This window comes from Aotus nancymaae, unplaced genomic scaffold, assembly GCF_030222135.1.
Source record: "Aotus nancymaae isolate 86718 unplaced genomic scaffold, 86718_ANA_hifiasm-v0.15.2.pri h1tg000025l, whole genome shotgun sequence".
In the NCBI taxonomy this organism is placed as follows: Eukaryota; Metazoa; Chordata; class Mammalia; order Primates; family Aotidae; genus Aotus; species Aotus nancymaae.
The window spans coordinates 38778093-38803121 of record NW_026988438.1 but is presented as its reverse complement, the minus strand read 5'-3'; the positions used below and the strand labels follow the sequence as shown (position 1 = coordinate 38803121).

The 25029-nt window shown below is 37.0% G+C and overlaps 1 protein-coding gene across 3 annotated transcripts in view; it reads left to right on the top strand.

Annotated features, from left to right (window-relative positions):
* Positions 1-25029, top strand: part of SP4 (Sp4 transcription factor) — an 86880-nt gene that overhangs the window by 51125 nt on the left and 10726 nt on the right. For all 3 annotated transcript variants that reach the window (XM_021670165.2, XM_012447823.2, XM_012447822.3), the window contains one exon: positions 1665-1864. In XM_021670165.2, coding sequence (XP_021525840.1) covers positions 1665-1864 — 200 coding nt within the window. The remainder of the gene's footprint in view (positions 1-1664; positions 1865-25029) is intronic.

The window sequence follows — 25029 nt, the reverse complement described above, 5'->3', positions numbered from 1 at the left end:
AATAAATTCAAAAGTATTTCCTCCAAACTGGTATTAATTCTTTAAATGTTTTATGAAATTTACCAGTGAAGCTGTCCGTTCTTAGGCTTTTCTTGTGGGTAGTTTTAATTACTAATTCAGTCTAGTTACTTGTAAATTTATTCTGATTGACTATTTACTTAAGTATTTTGGTCAGTATTTTTCTGGGAATTTGTCCATCTCATCTGAGTTATCCAAGTAATTGGCATAGAATTGTTCATGGTATTCCTTTGTAATCCTTTTTATTTCTGTAAGGTTGGTAGTGATATCTCCTCTTTGATTTCTGATTCTAATAATTTGATTCTTATTTTCTTGGTCAGTCTAGCTAAAGGTTTGTTAGCTTTGTTTACGTTTCCCAAGAATCTCAATGTTTGACATTTATTTTGACCCTAAGAGGGTTCTTCACAGCCTCTTGGCTCATGTCTGTCTGGCAAACCAGCCAGCCTGTAGTTAAGCCTTTATTTCCAGTGAATCTGTTAGTCTTCTCCCAATTATTTGTCTTTTGAAACAATATCTACTTTTTTTGAGAGTACCCTTAAGTTTGGACTTCTTCCCATTGTCTTACAAATGAAGTCAGTTCCTCTGGGAAGAGATTTGGAGCTCTTTGTTTTATGGTGTGTTTCTGAGTCACAGCTTTTGAACTGAGTTGAGACAGTGGCTCTTTTCTGAGTGACAACCCTGCTTTAAGACCTGAGTGCTTGGTTGCAGAGACAGCAGAAGTCTCAGGTCTCCTTAGCTGGCCTCTCTCGGCTTAGAACTTTGACTTTTTGAACTATGAATGGGCCAGGTCAGGGGCAGTGTAGACCCCAGCATTTTCATCATGCCACATCCAAGGAAGAGCCTGTGTCCCAGGGCTAAGGACTTGGTTCCGCTATGCTTGCCTAGAACTTAGCAACAGGTAACCAGGGGTAAGAGGAGAAGTGCAGACATCTTGCCCCTCTTGGGGCCGTCGCCCTCTGACTAGGAGGTGGGAAGAATAGGAATCATATTCTTGACTGCACCAGTCTCTAATGTTCCTGTGTGTGGAGGTGGTAGGAAGTAGGGAAGGAATGAGTCTTGGTTCATATACCACAGACTCTTACTGTTCTTACCAAGTTCTGTGAAATTTTCTTGAATAAGTGTTTGTTTATTTGCTGTTATTTGCTTTTAGGACCATTTCCAGAGACTTTAAATAGTATTTTTTTACTTTATTATAATTGTCACCAGTTTCACTGGGAAACAGATCCATGGAACTCACACTGTCTTGCTGGAAACGAAACTCTGCACCTTAACACTTTTAACTGGATTTAGCCATCTTTTTGAAATTTTAGAGAAGTTTCAAGTGTTTTGAAAGGCTTAGAGAAATTTTTTTCCCAAGCGAAGAGCCCACTATGGAAGGAACATGCAGTTCATAGTAGAGCATAAACTGCCTGAGATTAACACATTTTCATAGCAATTTGGTACACAGATCTGTTTTATTTTTTCTTTAATTGAAATTTTTCTGATTTTAACTACTGTTATGGCATCATGATCAAACTTATTCAGAGAAGCACTGAATAAGTCCTTTTTGTATTTACATGTATTTAATTACCTTCTTTTTAATTTTTCTATAATTATAAGCCTACGATTTGGCAGTGTTATTAATGTTTGGTTTTTGTTTTTGATAGAGGCAGTAATGAACCAGGAAAAAAGAAACAACATATCTGTCATATTGAAGGATGTGGTAAAGTTTATGGCAAAACGTCTCACTTACGAGCACATCTTCGCTGGCATACTGGAGAAAGACCTTTTATATGCAACTGGATGTTTTGTGGCAAAAGATTCACAAGGAGTGATGAGCTTCAGAGACATAGAAGAACCCATACAGGTTAGTTGGTTTATTTTAGGACATGCACTTTTTACTTATTTCTTCAGTGTTTCCATGAAAGATTTAGTGATAGTTTAGCTATCAAATTGGAAATATGCAAATGTAGGAGAAGTATTTACTTTAGCAGTTATATGGAAGATGTTTAAGGTTAACATTTTATTTATTTATTTATTTATTTTTAAGACGGGATTTCACCATGTTGGTCAGGCTGGTCTTGAACTCCCGACCTCAGGTGTTCTGAGATACATTTTATTTTACTTTTTGTAAACTTTATCAGCATATTTTTGAGACCTGGAATTTATTCCATTTGTTTATATTGTATTCTTAGCATGTTGAAGTCATATATTATTTTTCATAAGTGATTAAATAGGTGAAAAGAGTTCAATTATGATCTTAATGGGATCCTTCATTAGTGTGTTTTAGGTTTTTTTTTTTAACAAGTCCAGAAAATTGACCAGAATATCAAGAATAATATGATAAACATCTTTTTAACAGCTCTCACTCAAAATGGGCAGTTGTTAATATTATATTTTCTGCTTTTTTAAAAAAATAAAGCAAAGCACTTAAAAAGTGAATATCATCTTTACTCTTTACCCTTTCACCTTTCAAAGACAGCAGTGACTATAAATGTAATGTGTCTAAGTTTTATGTACACTTTTAATACTCTTACATGTATTATTAATGCATATACATATAAAATGTTTTGTGTATATTGTGAAATGTTACAGTGTTACAGAATTATAAATTTTACTTATGTTTTGAGATCTATAAGTTTGTACATATATATATTTGCATATATGTGTTTCCTTGAACTGCTATATAATATTCTATCACATGAGTCTACAACACTATATTTATTGCTAGGATTTTTTTGTGTCTGTGCTATCACAAACTTAGTTGATGAGAATGTGTGTGAGAAGTGAAATTGCTGGATCATAGAGAATGTATGTGTTTGATTTTGCTCGGTAATGGCTAAAGAGTCTCTATGGTGGCTATTATAGTCTCTCCTTCACTAGCAATGACTGATAGTTGCCACTTTGTACTCACTGGTACTCAGTACTGTGTCAGGCCTTGAAAGTTTTTGTCAATCTATAATTGTTCATCATTTTTCAAATATGCATTTTTCGTGATTATCCATGAGATTAAGCATCTTTTCATGTGTATATTGGTCATTTATGTCTTGGTTTATTATTCTGGTTCTCATTTTTTTTTTCAGAAGCTTTCCTTTTTGCATTTACATGATTTATATGTTATGTTTTTCCTTTCAATAAAGGGCTTTTGCTAGTCTTTAAGCTTTGTCATATCTGTTCTCATATGGAAGTCTTACATTTTTAATTAGTCAAATATAAATCTTTTTTTTTTTTTTTTGTCTTTTGCTTTTGGTTTATAAATTTTTCTTCTGCCCCACAGTCATCATGTCTTAAAAAATAATTTCTTCAAATAGCTTTAAAGTTTTGTTTTTTAAGTTTGATCCTTTATCAGCTCAAGATTCTTTTTGTTGATGGAATGAAATGAGGATATAATTTCATTTTTCTAATACATGGAAAGCCATTTCTTGAATAGCCCATTCTGTCTCTATTGATTTTCCTCTTTTACATAATGTCTCCTTTAAGTGTGGTTCAGTTACTGGGTTCTCTGTTTTGAAGCTTTTATCTGTTTGCCAGTTCCTATACCAGTGCCCTTACTGTGTTAATGACTGTGGGTTTACATCAAGTCTTGACTTCTGGTTGGGCAATCAACCTACCTCTCTCCCCTCCCTTCCTCTCCCTCCCCTCCCTTTCCCCGCTTCACCTCCCCTCCCCCGTTCACCTCCCCCCTTCCCCTCCCCTCTCTCCTTTCCCCTCCCCTCCCTCACTTTCCTTCCCCTCCCTCACTTTCCCTCCCCTCTCCTTCCCTTTTTCCTTCCTTTTTTCCTTCCTTTTTTCCTTTCTTTTTTTCCTTCCTTCCTTTTTCCCCTTCTTTCCTTCTTTTCTCTTTCTTTCCCAAGAACACCCACCCTATTTAGAATATTTAGAATTTGGGACTCAGTATTTCATTATTGAATAAATTAATTTAAATAAATTATTGAATTATACTTTACACTTTAAACCTGTACCAAGTTACATGTGGGACAAAAGGAGAAATAAAACTGACATTTTAAAATCAGCTGCTATATGTCAGATATTTTGAATATATTACTTTATTTGATTCTAACAGCAGCACTGGCATAGAAATTAGCTCCATTTTAAGATTAGAAAGTATCTGCAAAGAAAAATTTATGAAATCTATTAAAAATGATAAAGTTCTTTAAATTGATAAACACATAAAGTAATAATACAAATGAGTACAGATTGAGTACCCCTTATCTGAAATGCTTGGGACGAGAAAGATTCTGGATTTCGGATTATTTTAGATTTTGCATGTATACAGTGCAGTACTTTGGGGATGAAACCCAAGCGTGAACATGAAATTCATTTGTTTCATATATACTTTATACATATAGACTGAAAGTAATCTTATACATTATTTTTAGTAATTTTTTGTGTGAAACAGTTTGTGTTAAGCACTTATGTGTGGATTTTTCTATTCTGAAATAATGTCAACACTCAAAGTTTCAGATTTGGAGCAATTTGGATTTTAGATTTTTGTGTTAGGTATACTCACCCTGTGTTAGTATAGCATCACAATCCCTGAAAAAGTTAGCATTTTACTAAAACTATGAATTTTAATTAAAAAAAGTAATTTGAAAGCTTTCGTATAGTACTGTACCACACCATTGACTTTGGCAAATATGATGGATTAAAAGTTAATCCCATACCAATTGTTGATAACTGTTTTTGAAAAATACTCTGCTATTTATGTCTGTATGAAAGGATGCAGTATTCCCACCGTGGATTAACAGTGGGATAAGTTAGGGAAGCCAAGAAAGATTGCTGCTTTGTTTGATTTGGAACCTTACGTTATGATTGCATCATTTTGTCTGAGAAATGATGAGTTTGTAAAGTTCCTCTTTCTTACACATCCACACACTTGTAGATTCACAAAACAAATTTATTCAAGAATTTATATATACATATACTTTAAACCCAAATATTAATGATTTAGGGCATATCTTTAAGAAAAAAGATTCACACCATTATTATCATCTATTGGATTGACAACTCATAATCCAATGTGCTTTAAGCTTACTTCCAGTGGTTCAAACATCTTAAATTTATCATACATAAAATTGTTTAATTAAAACATGTTGACACTAAAAAATATTGTTTAATATCACTATACCTAAAATTGTTACTTTTAAAGATTTAACATGGTAATTCCTGTTTATTAAATTTGTCTAAAAGAATATAAAAAAATACATTTTGAAATAAGTATGGATTAATCATTTAATAAGTTGAAAGCCTTGACCATTCATAGCAAGAACTATGCTTTATTTAACGTCTAACCACTACTATAAATAGAAACTTATTGACTTGGCTATGAATGAATGGAGTTACTTTTATTCACCGCTGAAAATAATGATCTGTTAGCTCTTTAAAGGAAATTTAAAAGGTTTTCAAAACAATACATGAATATGGTATTTAAAAGTGAAATCACAGAAGAGCTTACTGTTATAAGGAGGCTCTTTGCCCCACCCCCTATCCTGCTCCCCAGAGAAAATCTTAGCTATTTTAACTATTTTTGATTTTTGATCTTTCTAGGATGATTGCCATGTATCTAAATCATATGCTTAAACACTGTTACTTATCTATCAATATTAGATACTATCTTTTGAGTTCTTGCATTTAGAATTGAGGATTTACTTCACTTTAAGATTCTTTTTTTTTTTAATTGCATTTTAGGTTTTGGGGTACATGTGAAGAACATGGAAGATGGTTGCATAGGTACACACATGGCAGTGTGATTTGCTGCCTTCCTCCCCATCACCTATATCTGGCATTTCTCCCCATGCTCTCTCTCCCCAACTCCCCACCCCCCACTGTCCCTCCCCTATTCCCCGCCCCCGACAGACCCCAGTGTGTGATGCTCCCCTCCCTGTGTCCATGTGTTCTCACTGTTCAACACTCACCTATGAGTGAGAACATGCGGTGTTTGATTTTCTGTTCTTGTGTCAGTTTGCTGAGAATGATGGTTTCCAGGTTCACTTTAAGATTCTTTGGAAAAACTGTATGCAGCCCAGACATTATCTCTTAACTTACCACTCTTGTTTTTGATAAAGTTAGACAATGCTTTTTTTTTTCTTGCATAGTCTTTTTCTGAAGTAATCTAGTTACTTCAAATTTTTAAGAACAATGTCAATTCCATTCAAATTTTCTTTTTTACTGGAGCCTTCCATCTTTCAGATCAACATGAACTGATTCTTCTGTAGGCCTGTTGCATGGGTATAATCTTGAGATTTTTCTTCCCTCCTCTGTTGGTTTGGCTTTCATATTGGTTCTCAAGATCTCATTTTTTCATTTTTCTTGATCTGCTCTCTTTGTTGCTGGAAAACGTGCCGAAATGCTTCCTAATAAAAAGTATGGGGAAATAAATTTGTCTAAAGAATTCTTTATTTTGTTTTGCTGCTTAATTTGGTGGTTTGGCTAATAACGGTATTCTAGTTTGAAAAGTATATTCTCTTAAAAACATTATTGTCACTGCTCTATTGTTTTCTTTCATCTGTTTTACCAATAAGAGGTTTGTTATTTTTTTCTTGTTTTTTTTTTCTATAGATGACCTGATTTCTCCCCTGCAACTTTATTTTTATTTTGAAATAATTTTACACTTAGAGAAGAGTTGCAAGAGTAGCATAGAGTTCTTATCATTCACCAAGCTTCCTTTAATGCAGACTTCTTACATCATTACAGTACCTTATGAAAATTAAGAAATTAGCATTGTTACAATACTATTAGAATTACAGACTTTGCACCAATATGCCTCCCCCCGCCCCCAGGATTCAATCTGGAAAAACACACTGCATTTATTTGTCGTGTTTCCTTAGTCTCCTGTAATCTGTGACTTTTCCTAGTCTTTTCCTTGTCTTTTATCACCTGGACACGTTTGAAAGTTAGTAGGTTCAGTATTTTTATAATGTCCCTCAGTTTGGGTTTGTCTAATGTTTTCTAATGATAAGTCTAAGGTTGTGAATTGTCATGGGAAGAATAGCACATTAGTGCCTTTCTCATCACATCATGTAAGAGGAGGTATGTAATGTGACTTTCTCATTGCTGGTGATGTTAACCCTGAGGCATTGGTTAATGTAGGGTGTGCCACATTTCTTCACTGTAAAGTTACAGTTCCTCTCTTTCCATGTTGTTTGTTAGAAGCAAGTCACTAAGTTCAGTCTACATTCAGGGGGAAGAGAATTGAGCTTTACCAAACCCTGAAGGGAGAAGTATTGAAGAATTTGTGGACATATGTTAAAACCACCGCATTAATTACTATTTTAGAAGAATTTGGGGGGCGTTTTTTATGAATACCCTTTTTAAAGAAAAATACTAAAGCTTCACTTTTAGCGTTCCTTAGTGGATCTTGCCTGCAGCAGTTATTGCTGTGATGTTTTAAAGGTCGTTTTCTATATTCCTTGTTCTTTGTACCGCTTTTATTTTCTCCTCCAGTTATTTAGTTACGCAGTCATTTATTTACATTGGTATGGTCTCATGAATATTTCTTTTCTTTGGGTTACAATTCAATACTGTCATTGTTTTTTTGCTCAAATTGTTTCACCTGTGGCCATTGGAAGGTTTTTCACATTAGTTCCTATGTTCTCTTGAAGTGCCTCTGTTTTGTTTTGGTTTTGTTTTTCACTCTAAGGTCGCCTTTTAATCTGTGTTCTGCAAATTTCATAGTGATATATGTAAGAATAGGTTTTTATTTGTTGTGCTAATGAGTTGTACTCTGGGTTGCCCCTCTCTCTCCTCTCTCTCTAACTCTTAGTAGACATATATTGGAATCCCTAGGTTTTTGGGGTTTTTTTTTTTCAGTCTTACAGCTTATCTCTTATACCTTCAGATATTTCTATTGAATTGCATTTTAATCTTCAATAGTGCATTCCATTATTGTTGGTGGGTTTTTGTTTTGTTTCTGTTTTTTACTGCATCTTGTTCTCATTGTATGGATGCAGGTGCTTGCTGAAATTATTTAAGTTTTTTAATCTAGAATTTTATGTTTCCTCCAGGATGATTTTTTTGTCTCTATCTTGCTTTTTCTAGTGTTGTAGGCTTTCCTGAATTGTCCAGTGATTCTTGGTTTTTCTTCAAGTTGATGGTGGTGGTGGTGGTGGTCATGGTCGTGGTGGTGATTTGATTAAATCTTAAGCAAAAGATTTTGACAACTTTATGAGCTAGTGGCGTTTTGTTTTGTTTTGTTTTTTGAGACAGGGTCTCCTCTCTATCACCCAGGCTGGAGTGCACTGACACAATCACAGCTCACTGTAACCTTCTCCACCTCCCAGGCTCAGGTGATCCTCCCACCTCACCCTCCCGAGCAGCTGGAACCACAGGTGTGCACCACCATACCTGGCTAATTTTGTATTTTTTTGTGGAGACAGATTTTCTCAGTGTTGCCCAGGCTGGTCTTGAGCTCCTGAGCTCAAGCGGTTCAGCCTCCCAGAGTGTTGAGATTATAGGTGTGAGCCACTCCCTTGGCTGAGCTAGTGGATTTTATTTTAGGCACCTGGGTGGGACACTGTGTTATACTGAAAGATGCCTAATTACCAAAATACAATAATATGCTGTGTAACTATATTTCTTTAGATACACATCTTTAATATTTTGCCCATTTTTTTTGATAGTATTTATGGTCTATGTATGGACTTCAGTTTCCTGTTTTATGTTCCATGTCTCCCTTCCAGCAGAAGATACATTGACTGTCTTCTAGAATATATCCTCTTCCTTAATAATTTCTGTTCTGGTTTGCAGACATTTGATACAATCATTGTTTTGCTGATGGATTGTAACCCTTTTATGTCTTTACTATTTTAACGGGTGTCTTAGTGGGGAGAAAAAAATAAACAGGTGTAATCATGCTGCTTTCTTAAACTTTAAAGGTTTACATTTAGCCAGGCTCAGTGGTGCACACCTATAGTCCCAGCTACTCAGGATGCTGAGTCAGAAGAACTGCTGTGCTAGGAGTTCAAGGATATAGTGCCTATGATCCCATGGATAGCCACTGCACTCCAGACTGGGCAGTATTAGAAGACCCGGTCTCTTAAAAAAAAAAATGTACTGTTAACTTGGAAATACTATAATGATATAACTAAATAAATAATGTCTATAATAAGGTTGTTATATAGATATACACACTTGATGTGTTATATGTGTTAATATAGTGTACTTTGTGAATATTTTATTGTGGATACTTTGCCTACTCACTGGACTGTTTCCTTTGCCATTCATAATCTACTTAGCAGTAAGGCAACCAAGGGATGATTTTTGGTAACTAGTGTTATAAGAAGGTTACATCTTTAACCATACCTCAAATTTTTTTTCACCAGCTAAGTAGGATAAAGTCTTTTTCAAAAGAGCCCCTTAAAAGTATTGTGCAACTGCAATATAGGTTCTTTATAATACATGATGACTTAGTGTTTTAGCCAAGATATGATTTTATATAAAGTTAAATATATTTATATCAATAATTATAAACTTAAGTGTAGAAAGCAGATTCTGTAAAATTCATTTGGGAATGAAACTTCCATTTTTTTAGTAAAAGAATATTTGATCAAAACAAAACAAATGAAACAGTAAACTCCATCAATTGCATTGAAGTTTTCTCTCAGAATTTTGTTGGTGGTGGTGGTTGTTGTTGCTGAGACCATATCACTCTGTCACCCAGGCCAGAACTCAGTGATGTGATCATAGCTCACTGCAGCCTTGACCTCCTGGGTTCAAGCAATCCTCCCACCTCAGCCTCCTGAATAGCTACAACTTAAAGGCCCACACCGCTACACCCAGCTAATTTTTTTTTGTAAAGATAGGGTCTTGCTACGTTCCCCAGGCTAGTCTTAAGCTCCTAGCCTCAAGTGATCCTCCCACCTCAGTCTCTCAAAGTGCTGGGGTTATAGGTGTGAGCCACAGTGCCCATTCCCAGAATTTTTTTTTTTTTTTTTTTGAGACGGAGTTTTGCTCTTGTTACCCAGGCTGGAGTGCAATGGCGCGATCTCGGCTCACCGCAACCTCTGCCTCCTGGGTTCTAGCAATTCTCCTGCCTCAGCCTCCCGAGTAGCTGGGACTACAGGCACTTACCACCATGCCCAGCTAATTTTTGTATTTTTAGTAGAGACGGGGTTTCACCTTGTTGACCAGGATGGTCTCGATCTCTTGACCTCATGATCCACCCACCTCGGCCTCCCAAAGTACTGGGATTATAGCCCATTCCCAGAATTTTCTTATATAGATGCTTTAATCAGTATATGAAATGGTCAAGACTGTTGCCCTTTGAGTCCACTGCTGGCCAAAATGGACCAACCTATCTACAACTTGTTACATTGACTACACTAAAAACTCCGGACAAGTTTACTTATTTTCTTAAGTATCTAAATGAGGACAATGAAAAGCAAACTATAGCAGGCAATCGAGAAATGAAATCAAAACTTGAATAATAGTGTGTCATATGTGTTCATTTCATAGAGATCTTTTTCTCTCCTTTGTCTGCCAGGTTTGACCCTGTGGGCACTGCATAGCAGGTGCAGGTAGCAAACACTCTAAGAGAAACCTCTTGTATCTAGCCAGAAAAAGCAAGAAAAGGGGACTTTGTGCTCCAAAATCAGTTCCATTTGCAGATTACACTGAAGTAGTAGCAGCATAAGCACCAAAAACTCTAGAAAATACCTGTATCTCTGGCTAGAGGAACTAGAAAATGCAGACTGTCTCCCAACAAATCTGAGGGAAGTCATCATTTTTTTGTCTTGCCACTTCTACTCTGAAGGTGGTCCCAGTCATAGTGTACATGCTGAACATTATAGGAGCCCCCAGAAATGGGGCTTTTCTAGCCAGAGGAACTAGAAAGAGAGACAGCTGGAGGTTGGAAAGGCATAGGGGAAATTTTGAGAGAGATACAGAAGATGTTCCCTAATTCTGTGTGTGGAGGAAAAGAAATCCTGGATTCAGTCTTGCATTAGGCTCAACCTTGAGCATTGCGTGTACAGCACAGACACAAAGATCCAGCAAAGGCCTCAAGACCTTAAAGTCTTAAAAACCACCATCCAATTCTCAGCATGTGCTGAGCAGAGACAAAAAGCATCACAAAGCCTCTGAAAAGTGAATTAATGTTGGAACTGCTGCTCAAAGAGGGCAAGATGGAACTTTTAGTCTGAACCTAAATGGGCTGTTTGCCAGCTAAGACAAAAACATTCTCCAGAGAATTTTTAACAGGACCTAAAAATCTCTACAACATAATGTCCAAAATGTCCAGGATACAATCCAAAATTACTCTACATACTATGAGCCACATAAAGCTGACATTTTCTTGAGAGAAAAGATAACAGATGTCAAGATGATCTAGATTTCAGAATTATCAGTTAAAACCTTTAAAGTAGCTCTTATAACCATGATCCATGGACTAAAGGTAAACATGATTGAAATGAATGAAATGGCAGAAATACTTACAGGCCCAAACATTTCAGGTAAGGAGTACTTGACTTGTAATCTGAATAAAACAGAGAAAAGGGAAAACAGAAACATGAAAAACAGACAATTTGAAAACAGATGATAAAATGACAGACCTAAAATCGAATCTAATCAATAATTACATTGAATGCAATTGGTATAAATTATGCTAATCAAAAGGGAGACATTGTCAAATGAGATTTTAAAAAAAGGATCCAACTGTATGTTGTCTGGATAAGAACCCCACTTTAAAGAATACCCAGCAGAATATGTATTTTGTTTAAGAGCACATGGGACATTCACAGAGACAGACCATATTCTGAACCACGAAACACTCCTTAACAAATTTAAAAGAGTAAAAAGCAGATTGGCATGGTGCCTCATGCCTATAGTCCCAGGACTTTGGGAAGCTGAGGCAGGTGGATCAGCTGAGGTCAGGAGTTCGAGACTAGCCTGACCAACATGGCAAAACTCCATCTCTACTAAAAATACAAAAATTAGCCATGCTTGGTGGCGTATACCTGTAGTCCCAGCTACTTGGAAGGCTGAGACAGAATTGCTTGAACCCTGGAGGCGGAGGTTGCAGTGAGCTGAGATTGCACCATTTCAGCCTTGACGACAGAGCGAGATTCCATCTGGGAAAAACAAATCATACAAGGTATGTTCTTAGATCATTAAGCTAGAAGCCAAGTAACAGAAATATCTAGGAAATCTCTAAATATCTAGAAATCAACACATGGGTCAAGAAAAAGTTTCAAGGGAAATTAGAAAATATTTCCAATTAAATGAAAATATACCACAAAATCTGGGATGCTGATAAAGCAGTGCTTAGTGGAAATTTTGTAGCACTAAATGCTTTTATTAGTAAAAAGGAAGGGTCTTCAGTCAATAATCTAAACTTTAACCTTAAGAAACTGGAAAATGAAGAGCTAGTTACATTCAAAACAAGAAGTTAGGAAATAATAAAAAGTAGAAATGAAAAGAATGCTATTCATAACTCTGCAACCTAAATTTGGGAACTTAAATAAAATGGACCAACTCCTTGAAAGGTACAAGCTACCAGTACTGGCTCAAGAAGAAATAGATAGCGTGAGTGCTCCTATATCTGTTAAAGAAATCAGATTTGTAGTTTAAACTATAGACAAAGAAAACTCTGGGCCTTTATGGTTTCACTGACAAATTCTACCATTTAAGGAATAAATAATACTGAATTCTATAATCTCTTTCAAAAAATAAGGAATACTTCTCATCTTATTCTATGAGGCCCACGTTATAATAATACCAAAGGAAAAAACTTAAACCAGTATTGTAAATATAGTTGTCAAAATTCTCAACAAAATATTAGCAAATCCAGCAATATATTAAAAGGAAATAATGTGTTATAACATAGTAGGGTTTATTCCAAGAATGAAAAGCTATTTGAATATTTGGAAAAGTCAGTGTAATTCACTACTGATGAAAGAAGAAACAAAATCACATGACAGCAAATGCACAATAAATATTTGGCAAAATTCTGCATATATTTCTGTAAAAATTCTCAGTTGAAGGAAGCATCATTAACCAAGTAAAGGGCATTTACAAAAAATCTGCAGTTAACATCATACTTAATGATGAAGGACCTATTTCTTCCCTGTAGAATCAGGAACAAGGCAAAGACATCTGATTTTATCATTCTTATTCACTGTAGTACTGGAATTCTATGCAATGGAGTGAAGCAGGAAAATGTCATAAAAGACATATAGATTCCGATGGAAAAAATAAAAACTATCTTTATTTGCAGACACCAGATTGTCTGTTTAAGAAATCAATGGTGCCTCCCAAAAAGCTTGTTGAACTAGTGAGTGAGTTTGGCAAGGTTGCAAGAGACAAGATAAATGTACAACAGTGAATTGTATTTCTACATACTAGCAATGAACAACTAGATATAAGTAGTTTATAAAATCAGTGCCATTTGTAGTATGATGAAAACAGTGAAACATTTTGCCATAAATCTAGCAAAATATATGTAAGACATAGAAGCCGAAAACTAAAACATTGATGAAAGAAAGCAATGAAGAACTACATTCATGCTGAGTTACATATTGTATTCAAGGATTGGATGACCCAATATTGTTTCCATGTACTTCCTACCCAAACATATCTACAGATTCAATATATATAATCCTTCTCATTCCATCAGCATTTTTGGAGATAACAAACTGATTTTAAAATTATATGAAAGGCAAAGCAATTAGAATAGCCAAAACAATTTCAAAAATAACCAAATTGGCTGATTTATGCTGCATAATTTTAGGTATTCCTGTAAAGCTAGACTAATCAACATTGTGTGATTTTCAAGTACACATGGGTAAGTAAGACAGAAGAGAGTGTCCAGAAATTCTCCTCCACACACGGTGCAAAAACAGTTCAGTAGAGAAAAAGTAGTCTTTTCAATAAATGGTATGGAAGAATTAGCCATATGCAAAAAACAAAAGAAAACAAAACAAAACCTTTGACCTACATACCTCATGCCTTTTATAAAAATTAACTCAAAATGATTCAGAGACTTAAATCCAAAACCTAAAACAACAAAACTTTTTGAATAAAATATGGGACAAAATCTTTGCAACCTTGAGATAGGCTACAAGTGCTTTAACACGAACCCCAAAAGCATACTCCATAAAAGAAAAATTAGCAAATGGGACTTGATGAATACTAAAAACTTTTGCTCTGTGATGGATCCTGTTAAGAAAATGAAAACACAAGATATAGATTGGGGAAGTATTTGAAAATCACATATCTGACAAAGTAGTTTTATTCTGAACACCTTAAGAAGTCTTAAACTCAATGTAAACAAACAACATTTTTTTAATGAGCAAAGGATTTGGCACTTCACCAAAGAACATATACATGTGATAGAAAAGCACATGAAAAGATGTCTAACATCATCTATTATCAGGGAAATGGAAAATAAAACCAACAAAATACTACTGTATGCCTATTAGAATAGCTATAATTAAAAGCAAGAAGCACAAGAACCTGACAACTGCAAGGTCTAGTGAGGATACAGAGCAATTGGAACTCTCATATATTGCTGGTGGGAATGCAAAATGACACACTGTCTTTGGAAACCATTTTGACATTTTCTTATAAACATACAATTACCATGGGATCTAGCAAATCTACCCCTGGTATTTACCCAAGAGAACTAAGAACTGTGTTCACACAAAAAAGCTATGAGTGTGCATATGTGTGTGTGGCAGATTTATTTATTTATTACTTAAAATTAGAAGTAACCTAAATGTCCTTCAGCTGGTGAATGGATAAAAATATCCATACATTGGATTACTACTCCCCAACATAAAGGAATGAATTATTAATAAACAGCCACATGGATGAAACTCAGATACATTATGCTAAGTGAAAGATCTCAGAATCAAAAGACTGCATAATGCATGATATCATTTATATGATATTCTGGAAAAAATCAAAACTGTAAGGATAGAGAACAGATTTGTGTTTTCTAGGGCATAAGCAAGGAGGAGGGAGAGTTCAACTACAAAGAGACACTACAAAGGAATTTTTGGAAGTGATAACAACTCTTCTGTGTTTTTATTTTGGTGGCGATTATGTGACTGAATGCATTTGTCAAAATTCGTAGAACTCTATACCAAAAAATGAATTTTACTGTATATAAATTAAAACACAAATGTTAAAAAGTGGAAACAAACTCATTTTGAGAGACTGCAATGTAAAAAGGGAGAGAGATTTACTATTTTATATTTTAAGAATTCAAAACAGTTTTCTGTTAAGCCTCTTGTGCATGCCTCAGTATCATGCAACACTTCTGTTAACTCTGCCAAGGATAATAGGATTTAGAGCTACAGGGACTCCTGAAAATTATTTTGTGCAACCCCATCATTTTATAGATAAGCAAACCGAAGACTCAAGAGGCTAATTGTCTTCCAAGGCCCTAAATGTAGTTCCTTTTGCTGCTTTCTAGATTTTCTCTTTATCTTTGTCTTTCAGCAGTTTGATTATAATGTGACTCCATGTGACTCTGCATTTAAACTACTTGGAGTTTATTGCGCTTCTTCAATATGCAGATTAATTTTTTTTAATTAAATTGGGGAAATTTTTGCCTGTATTTCAAATATTCTTTCTTTAAACACCTTGGAACCAGTGAGTCTCTCAATCTGTGCTGAAAGGCTCTGTGTGCATGTTGCAGCTTGCCTTCAACACTCAGCCAGTTATTTGACATCTCTGCCTTAGCCTTCACTTTTCTGCTTACCTAGGGCCTCAGGATAAGACACAGATTATTTAGGGCCTTGTCAGGCTATTCTGAGCAGGCGCACAGCCCTAAACATATGTGTGATCTTCTAGATTCCCGTGTATATGTCAGAGCTTTTTAAAGCTCTTCTGAATGTCTTAGCTCTCAGCTAGCTTTTCCTTTAAAGCATTTTGGTTAGTCTATTGTTTGTACCAGTTATTATCCCATGTTTTGGGCATCCATGAAGTTAAAATACTTGCTTCTAATTATTTTAGACAAACACATGCCCTGCCTCACACCTGGGAGAAGCCCCATTTCACATGGGGCTACCTCAAAGTCAGATTAAATATGACAGTTTTAAAAGTGGGGTCTTCAGGAAATGATTATTTGGGAATTAGGCTTTGAAAGAACCCCAACTGTGTTCCATTCCCTCTGGTGGCTGCCAGATGGTGCCCAGAATTTACTCTGTTATTTATCAAGGCTGCCACAGAGCTGGGGAGTGGGAAATGAGACTAGTAAGTTAAAATACCACAAAACTTGCTGTTCTTCCAGAAATTCAGCAATTTTTCTTGAATAAATACTTGATGGATTGCTGTAAGCCTTGATTAATAGCCAGAATCTGAAATGGTTGCTTTTGACAGGCTTTCTCCCTCATAAGTTTTTGTTGCTTCTATGAAAGAAAAAGGTTTAGAGGTTCTTCACCATGTTCATTGACATCATCTCTTGTTTTTGCTCCTACCCGCCTTTCTTTCTGAAGCATCATAGGGATTAGAATGATCCTGTGTTGAGTTGATGAGTTCTCTTTGTGACATGTTGAATGATACTGTCTGTGGCACATCCAGGAAATGTCTAATTCACAGCTGAGTTTTGGAATCTGGATCTTGGCATAGTCATCTATTTATAAATGATAGTTAAAACTATTCAAGTGGATTAAATAGCCTAAATAAAGCATGAATAATGAAATAACCAAAGAGCTTCTATATATGAGTTGATAATTGCTACAGGAAAAAATGAAGAATCACTCATTATTCAGATTGGTGTCCCTATAAATTCATGGTCACAAATCTCGACCAGTCTTTTGAGACTAAGAAGACCAATCTTAGTCTTCTTTGTCAGTTTTCTTATTACCTTAATCATTATATAAACCTCTTTAAGTCTTCTTATATCCCTTATCACTCCCCTTCAGCCTCCCCTTACTCTCAGTCTTCTACTTCAAGAAAATTAAAGCACATGACTTCTCTCAAATTATCATCTTCCCCCACTTATTATAACCAGCCTTCCTTATATGTGGATTCCACATCCTCAGATTCAGCCAACCAGAGATTGAAAATGTTTGAAAAAATAATAATAAAAATACAAATTTAAAAATAGAGCGTAACAACTATTTACAAAATAATCTAGAAATGATTAAAGTATATGGGAGGAATGGCCAGGTGTGGTGGCTCACATCTTTAATCCCAGCACTCTGGGAAGCTGAGGCCAGCAGATCACCTGAGGTCAGGAGTTCAAGACCAGCCTGACCAACACGGTCTCTAGTCCTGGGACCAATCCTAATGTATACTAAGGACAACTGTCTTCTTTTACCCACAGGTAAATGATACTGAAAAATTTAGGGTACTCATGAAAAGACTTTAGATATTGTAGGCTGCGTAGGTAAGAGAGTGTAGGACGGACTGAGACTTGGGGTAAGGTAGGGTGTTGATGGGTTTTTCAGGAACTACATGACTCTCAGTTTGAATAACTAGAATCCTTAGACAGATTCAAAAATGAGTCCATGTCAACCCCCAAGCATTTGAAAATTTGTGTGTAACTTTTGACTCCTCTAAAACTTAACTACTAAGAGCCTGCGGTTGACTAGAAGCCTTACTGATCAGTCAGTTAACACATATTCTGCATGTTAAATGTATTATAAACCAGATTCTTAAAGTAAGCTAGAGAAAAGAAACTGTTAAGAAAATCATAAGGAAGAACAAATATATTTACTATTCATTATGTGGAAGTGGATTTTTATAAAGGTCTTCATCTGGCCGGGCGCGGTGGCTCAAGCCTGTAATCCCAGCACTTTGGGAGGCCGAGGCGGGTGGATCACGAGGTCAAGAGATTGAGACCATCCTGGTCAACATGGTGAAACCCCGTCTCTACTAATACAAAGAATTAGCTGGGCATGGTGCGTGCCTGTAATCCCAGCTACTCAGGAGGCTGAGGCAGGAGAATTGCCTGAACCCAGGAGGCGGAGGTTGCGGTGAGCCGAGATTGCGCCGTTGCACTCCAGCCTGGGTAACAAGAGCAACACTCCGTCTCAAAAAATAAATAAATAAATAAAGGTCTTCATCCTTGTCTTCAAATTACGTAGGCTGAGGAGGAAGAGAAAGAGTGGTTCTTACTGTCTTGAGTGGCAGAGGTGGAGAAAATTTAAGTATATGTGGACCCACATAGTTCAAACCCATGTTGTTCGAGGGTCAGTTGTACTTGAATGTGAGTTATATGTAAAAGTCTGGTTCCTTTCACTAAGAAACTATATGTGCTACACATAGACGTTTAGTGGAAGTTATTCATTGACTGAAGGGTGTGTGCTTATTACTTAGCTATAACAAATGCCAAACATTTAAAAATGTCCCTGTAGTGGGTTGAATTGTTTCTTCCTTTAAAAAGATATTGTTTAAATCCTAATCCTAGTATCTGTGAATGTGACCTTATTTGGAAATAGGGCCTTTGCAGATGAAATGAAGTTAAAATAAGCCATACTGGATTAGGGTGGGCCCTAAATCCAATAGCTGATGTCCTTATAAGAGGAGACAACAGAAGGGAAAAGGCCAAGCAAAGACAAGGGCAGGGATTGCAGAAGGGCAACTACAAACCAAGGAATGCCAAGGATTGCCAGCAGGCAAGAAAGGATTCTTCTCTAGGGTCCTTGGAGGGAGCAAGGCCCTGCTGACATCTTAATTTTGGACTTCTGACCTCCAGAACTGTGAGAAAATAAATTCATGTTGTTTTAAGCCACCCAGTTTCTGGTGTTTTCTTATAGAAGCCCCAGGAAACTAATATATTACCTTAGTTTGCTCTTGAAATTAATTTTAATTTATAAATATGGCAGTATATTATCAAATGACAAACTTAGAAATAGCATTAGTAGTTAACAAAGTATGTTTCATACATTATAGTAGCTTAGTTTTGAGAGTAGCAATTTGAAAAACATTATAGGCAAAACTCTGACAGCTGGATAACTGTTTCTTGATAGGTGCTTCTGATACAGAAAACTTAAAAGATTGATTTATTCCACTTATCCATTCCAATCTGTCGTTCCATTTGAAATCTCAGCAAATTTTTTCCAAAGGAAATTACTATTAAGAATATTGTAATAGTAAGTAGTCTAATGTAGTTTCTAAATATGAATATTATATTTAAATCCTTTTAAAAGACTACGTTTTCTTAATGTGATAAAGCATGGTATTCTCTTAGATAATGTAGATAAAATAAGCGATTTTTTTCTGTACTTAGTTTATTAAAAAATTTTGGGGATACATTGAGATTTTCATGAAGAAATAAAATTTGAAATTTATTCTTGACTTACTTTGGATACTTGTAATGAAGATGTTTATGTATCTTGAGCTATATTTAGGTCAGCTGTAATTTATTGGACTTTATTTTTTTTATAAGGTTATATCCTATGTAACTAGATTAGTTTTCTATTGCTGCCACAACAAATTACCACAAATTTAGCCACTTAAAATTACACACATTTGTTACCTAATAGTTTCTCTAGATCAGAAGTTCAAGGGGCCTCAGCTGGATGGTCTGCTCAGTTTCTCACGTAGCCAAAATCAAGGTGTCAGCAGGGCTGCATTTCTTACTGAAGGCCTTGGGGAGAAACGTGTTTCCAAAGTCATTCAAATTGTCCGCTAGATTCAGTTCCTTTCTGTTGTAGAATGTAGGTCCTTGTTTCCTTGCCAGCTGGCAGTTGGGAGCCAGTGTTTACACTTGGAGACTGCCCACACTACTCTTCATACTGTCCATGTGGTCCTCTCCAGCAACAGCAGGACATGTTTCCCTCACACTTCTAATCTCCCTGATTCTAACTAAAGAAAACTTGCTTTTGAGAGTTCATGTGATTATATTATGCACCACTGGATAATTCAAAATAATATCCCTATATTAAGCTCCATAACCTTAGTTAAATCTGTAATGTCCCTTTTACCATGTTACTATTATAGCAGGTAATTTATCTCCTAGCACAAGTTCCTCCCCCAGTTCTTCATTGTTTGGGTACTATGGGGTTACAATCTTCCTGGACATCTCCTAAGTTTCATTATTCCCCTAATAAGGTATAACCTTCTCTTTCCAGCTTAAGTTTTGATTTCTCAATAATGAAACGTTCTTCGCTTTTATAGGCTGACCCCTTCTCTACATTCTGTTTGCTTATTGTAACCTTCTAGGTGCATGAGCCATGCAGTTTGTTACATCCGCAGGCTGGATGCCAGTACTTAGATTTATCATGCCTTGAAAATGGATCATTTAAAACATTTTCTCAAAAATTCTCTCTTTTCTGTTTACTCTTTTGGATCTCATTTTCATCTAAACTCTTTTGGTCCTCTAATCACTCTAGAAGTCATTTACTTTCTTCCTCATAGGAGAATGAGGTTAATTTAGTTTCTAATAGTAGCAGGTTATTTTGCTGGTAAGTCATGGGCACTTGTTTATTAATAGCTGTTTTAATTAATCTCTGTGCTAGTCCCCTCACAAAGGGATAATACAAAGTCCCACTGCTGTTAAGACTCCTGCCACAATTATAAGAAATGTAAGGATTAAGGCTACCATGCCTTTCCATTTTCCAAATCAACCTTCTAACTATTCTGTAAATGGGTTGTCAATTACAGCATTTTCTGCCAGTTTGTTGGCTAGAGTTGTCATTCCTTGTAAAGCTTTTCTGATGGTCCCATCCGGGGCAGTATTGTTGGGAATGAAAGTACAACATTTCCCACCTAGCATAACACATATGCCCCCTTTTTCTGCAGGTATCATGTCTAGCACAAGCCTGTTTTCCCAGGCCATTTGGCTGGTGGCATTTAACTGGCTAGCCACCACTTTGAGGGCGTCCTGAGTATAATCGATGAATCTCTGTCGATTATCACAGATGTAGTTAATCCAGTCCACATTCTTAATAGTTGACCACCAGAAGAGTGCTAACTTAAACCAAGCAGCTATGTGGTTTCGGGCCTCAAATTAATTAGGAACCCCCTAGGGACTCCTATAGAGTTAACATATATATTGGGCTCAAAATAATTTGTCAAATCTCTCTGGTTTCAGTGGCCCTGTGTATTTTCAGGTATCTTATGGAATGCCAGGATGAAGGGAATGGCCAGCTGGACTAAAGCACAAGTTCCAGTCCAATTGGACGGTAACAAGTTATCGTCCTTTTTTCACACAATACCACCAGACATCATCCATGGTGTATGGTGAGCTGAGTAATTCCCATTGCCTGACTCGCCAGAGATGTTTAGGATGTGGGGACAAGTTGAGAGTTCTCCTGCAGTCTTTTTTAACTCTTCCCGCCTACCTAGAGAGGCAAGAGGAGTGTTTTATATTCTCTGTAGAGAATTAAGGGTTCTGACCTCTGCAGTACAGGAAAGAGCAATGACACTCTTACAAGTCTCATTTCCCCATGTATCATTGTCTCAGTATAGAGCCAACATGCAACATGTTCCTTCAGGATCAGTATTCCATCCTAGGGGAAACAGAACCACCTGTGCCTGAGGTTATCCCACAGCATATGCGTAGCATTACTCTTGTTGAGGGCTTACACCAAAAATTTGATCCACTCAACCCAGGCATTCACAACCTTGTACCCTGTCTTCAAGTTTTAAGGTTTGCTTTACCTCAATTATTTTTACCCTTTTAGGGTCATTATTTGGCCGACATACGTGTTTACTAGTCTGTGGGGTTGGAGTAGTACCAGGCACATGCGGGGTTGAATTTTTGAGTAGTTTGAGAATAAATCGCCCTAGGGGGTCTTTGCCTGTGATGTCTGCTCCTAACCCATATAACCGAGACGCTTCCAGAAATGGAGCCAGCTCATGTTTTCTTTTTAGATTTTTCTCAAAAGAGTTAACTTTAAGGGTTCTTCAGGTGACCCATGCATTTTCTTTTTCCACTGGTCTTTTTCCCTCCCTTCTGGGGTCTCCTTAACCAGTCCATTGACTCAAGGATAGTGATTCCACCCCCGTTCAGCTGTTCACCTTCCCAGCTTGGGTGGAGCTTACCTTCTTAACAAGTCTTAATCAGCACCATCTCACCAGCCTGAAAGCGGTGAACCATGAACTCAAGAGGTGGAGTTTGAGTTAGAAGTCCTTTTAACCTAAGGGATGACAGGGTGGAGTATATGGCCAGTATATAATTTCTTAAGAATTGATTCTTGGTTTCCATAATAGGGAGGTCTGTAGTGCTGTCCAAATATGGGACCCCCGTAAAATGACTCATAGAGGTACAATCCCAAGTCTTTTACTGGGGCCATTTTCATCCTAAGGAGTGCTACTGGGAGACATTTGGTACAAGGCATTTTAGTTTTTACGATTAGTTTGGTGATATTCTTTGTAAGTTTAATTCATTCTTTTTACCTTTCCAGAGGAAGGGGGATGCCAAGGGGTGTGATAATCTCATTTAATTTGTAAACCTTCCATAATTCGTCTTAACATTCTTGAGGTAAAGTGGCTCCCATTGTCTGAATTTATATTTTCCACCAGGCCAAATCTAGGTACAATCTGTTTTAATACTATTTTGACCACATTCCCAATAAGGTAGCTGTTGGAATGGGAAAGGCTTCTAACCAGTCGGAAAGGTAATCTACGATGGCCAGTAAATACTTTAGTCTTTCTACTCTGGACATTTCTGTGAAATCTATTTGAATGCTTTGAAGTGGTCTTAGTCCAAGAGGTCTTCCTGTTTTCTAGTCATCTTTTTGTTTATCTTTTGACAAGTTACACAACTTCCACATACTTGTTTAGTGAGGGTATAAATCCCTATGCACACATAATTCCTAAGTATTGCATCACACAAAGCCTGGGGTTCCCAGTGACTCCCCTTGTGTAATATAGATATTAGTTTTCTCATTAGGGGTTTACTTATCATTTCTCTTCCATCAGGAAGTACCCATTTGCCATCTTCAATCTCAGTGACCTCTGTCCTGTCTAATTCTTCTATCTCCCGTCTGGTAAACTGGGGCCTTAATATTGCCTTAGGGATGTCTGGGAGCAGGCTAAATAGTCTTCTGATTTCTTCCTCTCGGGAGGCTTGCTCAGCAGCTTCATCTGCAAGCCTGTTTCTTGTAGCTTCTATAGTGTTCCCTTTCTGATGAACATTTATATGAACCAAGGCTACCTCTGCTGGAAGCAGGAGGCTTTCTAAAACATGTTTAACTAGTTCCCCTGTGTACCAGTTCTTTTTCGCTGCTATTTATTAGACCTTGCTCTGTCCAGATTTTTCCAAAAGTGTGTACCACCCCATAGGCATACTTAGAATCAGTATATGTAGTGCTATCTTGGGCTTTAAGGAGCTTTAGGGCCTGGTTAAGACCATATAATAAACAGGTATGGGCTGACCAGCCACTAGGTAATCTACCTTGCTCACACAAGGAGTGTTTATTTCCATCAGTGACAGCATGGTCATTATGTCTCTTGCCATCTATCACTCGGGACGACCCATTCACAAACAGCCTTATCATATCATATAGTGCAGCTTCCCTAAGGTCTGGTCTAACTTTGGATTGGTATTTTATGATATCTAAATAGTTCTGGTCTGATGTCTCTTTGTTCTCCTCTCCTTTCCATAAAAAACTGGCTGGATTTAGGCAGCTATTTGTTGTTACGAGCAAATCATTTTCTTCTAGTAATATGTCTTCATATTTTAGAATCTGAGAATCTGTTAACTATCTCCCGGCTTTTGATTTAATATATTCCTGACCTGGTGTCGGGTGCTTACTATCAGGGCCCCACCAAAGGTTAGCTTTCCACTCTCCTCTAGCAGCAGGGCTGTGGCAGCACTGCTTGCACACATTCAGGCCAGCCCTGAGAGACAGCATCCAGAAGCTTGGAGACAAAAGCAGGTTCCCTCTTCCCTCCCCAGGTTTCAGTGAGCACCCCAAGGGCCACACCCTAGTCTACTGTTAGAAACAGATGGAATGGTTTCCCTAAAGATGGAAGGGCCAGGAGTGGGGCTGAAATGAGGGCCTGCTTTAGCTATTTCACTGCCTGAATTTCCTTTGAGGACAATTACAAGGGATCAGGTTCCTCTTCTAGTAACTTGAGATATAGAATCTTTGTCTTTTGAGCATATATGTCAATCCATAACCTATAGTAGCCAGTTAAACCTAAAAATTTTCTGAGTCCTCTTTTTGTCTTAGGCAAAGGCAGACCCACTCTATTCCCGTTATTCTCTCTGGGTTCATTCTTCACTTCCCTTCATTAATCAGGTGTCCTAAATATTTAACTTCTTTTTCTACAAACTGCAATTTGTTCTTAAGAGACTAGCAATCCCCTTCCTCCTAGGAAATCAAGCAAGCTTATGGTGGTTTCTGATACCTTGGCCCTCCTCTTCCCAGAAATTAAAGGATTATTTGCATATTGTGACAACTGGTTCTTCTGGAAGGTTGAAATTCCTCCAGGACTTTTTCTGAGATTTGACCAAATAAGTTTGGGGCTTCCATGAAACCCTGTGGCACCACAGTCCAGGGGTACTGTTGTTTTCTTCAAGTTACGGGATCTTCCCATTCAACGACAAAGAGGTTCCCCACTTGTAAAGTCTAGGGGACACGCCCAGAATGCGTCTTTTAGATCCACCACCACATTGAACCACTTAACGTTCATCAGGTGTCTTACTAAGGAGGGTGTAGATGTTAGGCACCACAGAGTGGTAGGTCTGGACAGGCCCTTAGATCTTGCACCAATCTATATACCCATCAGGCTTTTTGACTGGGAGAATTAGAGTATTGTATGGTGACATTCAGGGTTCTAATAGTCCATCATTAATCAATCCCTCTGTTACCAGTTGGATACCTTTTCTCCCTTCAGTAGAAATGGGATATTGTTTTCTGCAACCTACTATTCCTGGTTGTTTTAGTTTAATTTGTAAGGTTGTGATTTTTAACCTTCATCTCTTGCCTTCCCTAACCCTCACAAGGGGATTGATTTTTCTTTCCTCCTCCTCTGTTAGGAGGCCCATCGTTACTTTTATTTGTCCTTCCTCTATTCCTAATCCTAAACCCAATCTCACAGTCAAGTCTGGACCCAGGAGGTTAGTTCTTGCTTCAGGAACATATGAGTGACCCCTCAGTTTGTTTTGGTCCTGATCTAATTAACATTTTC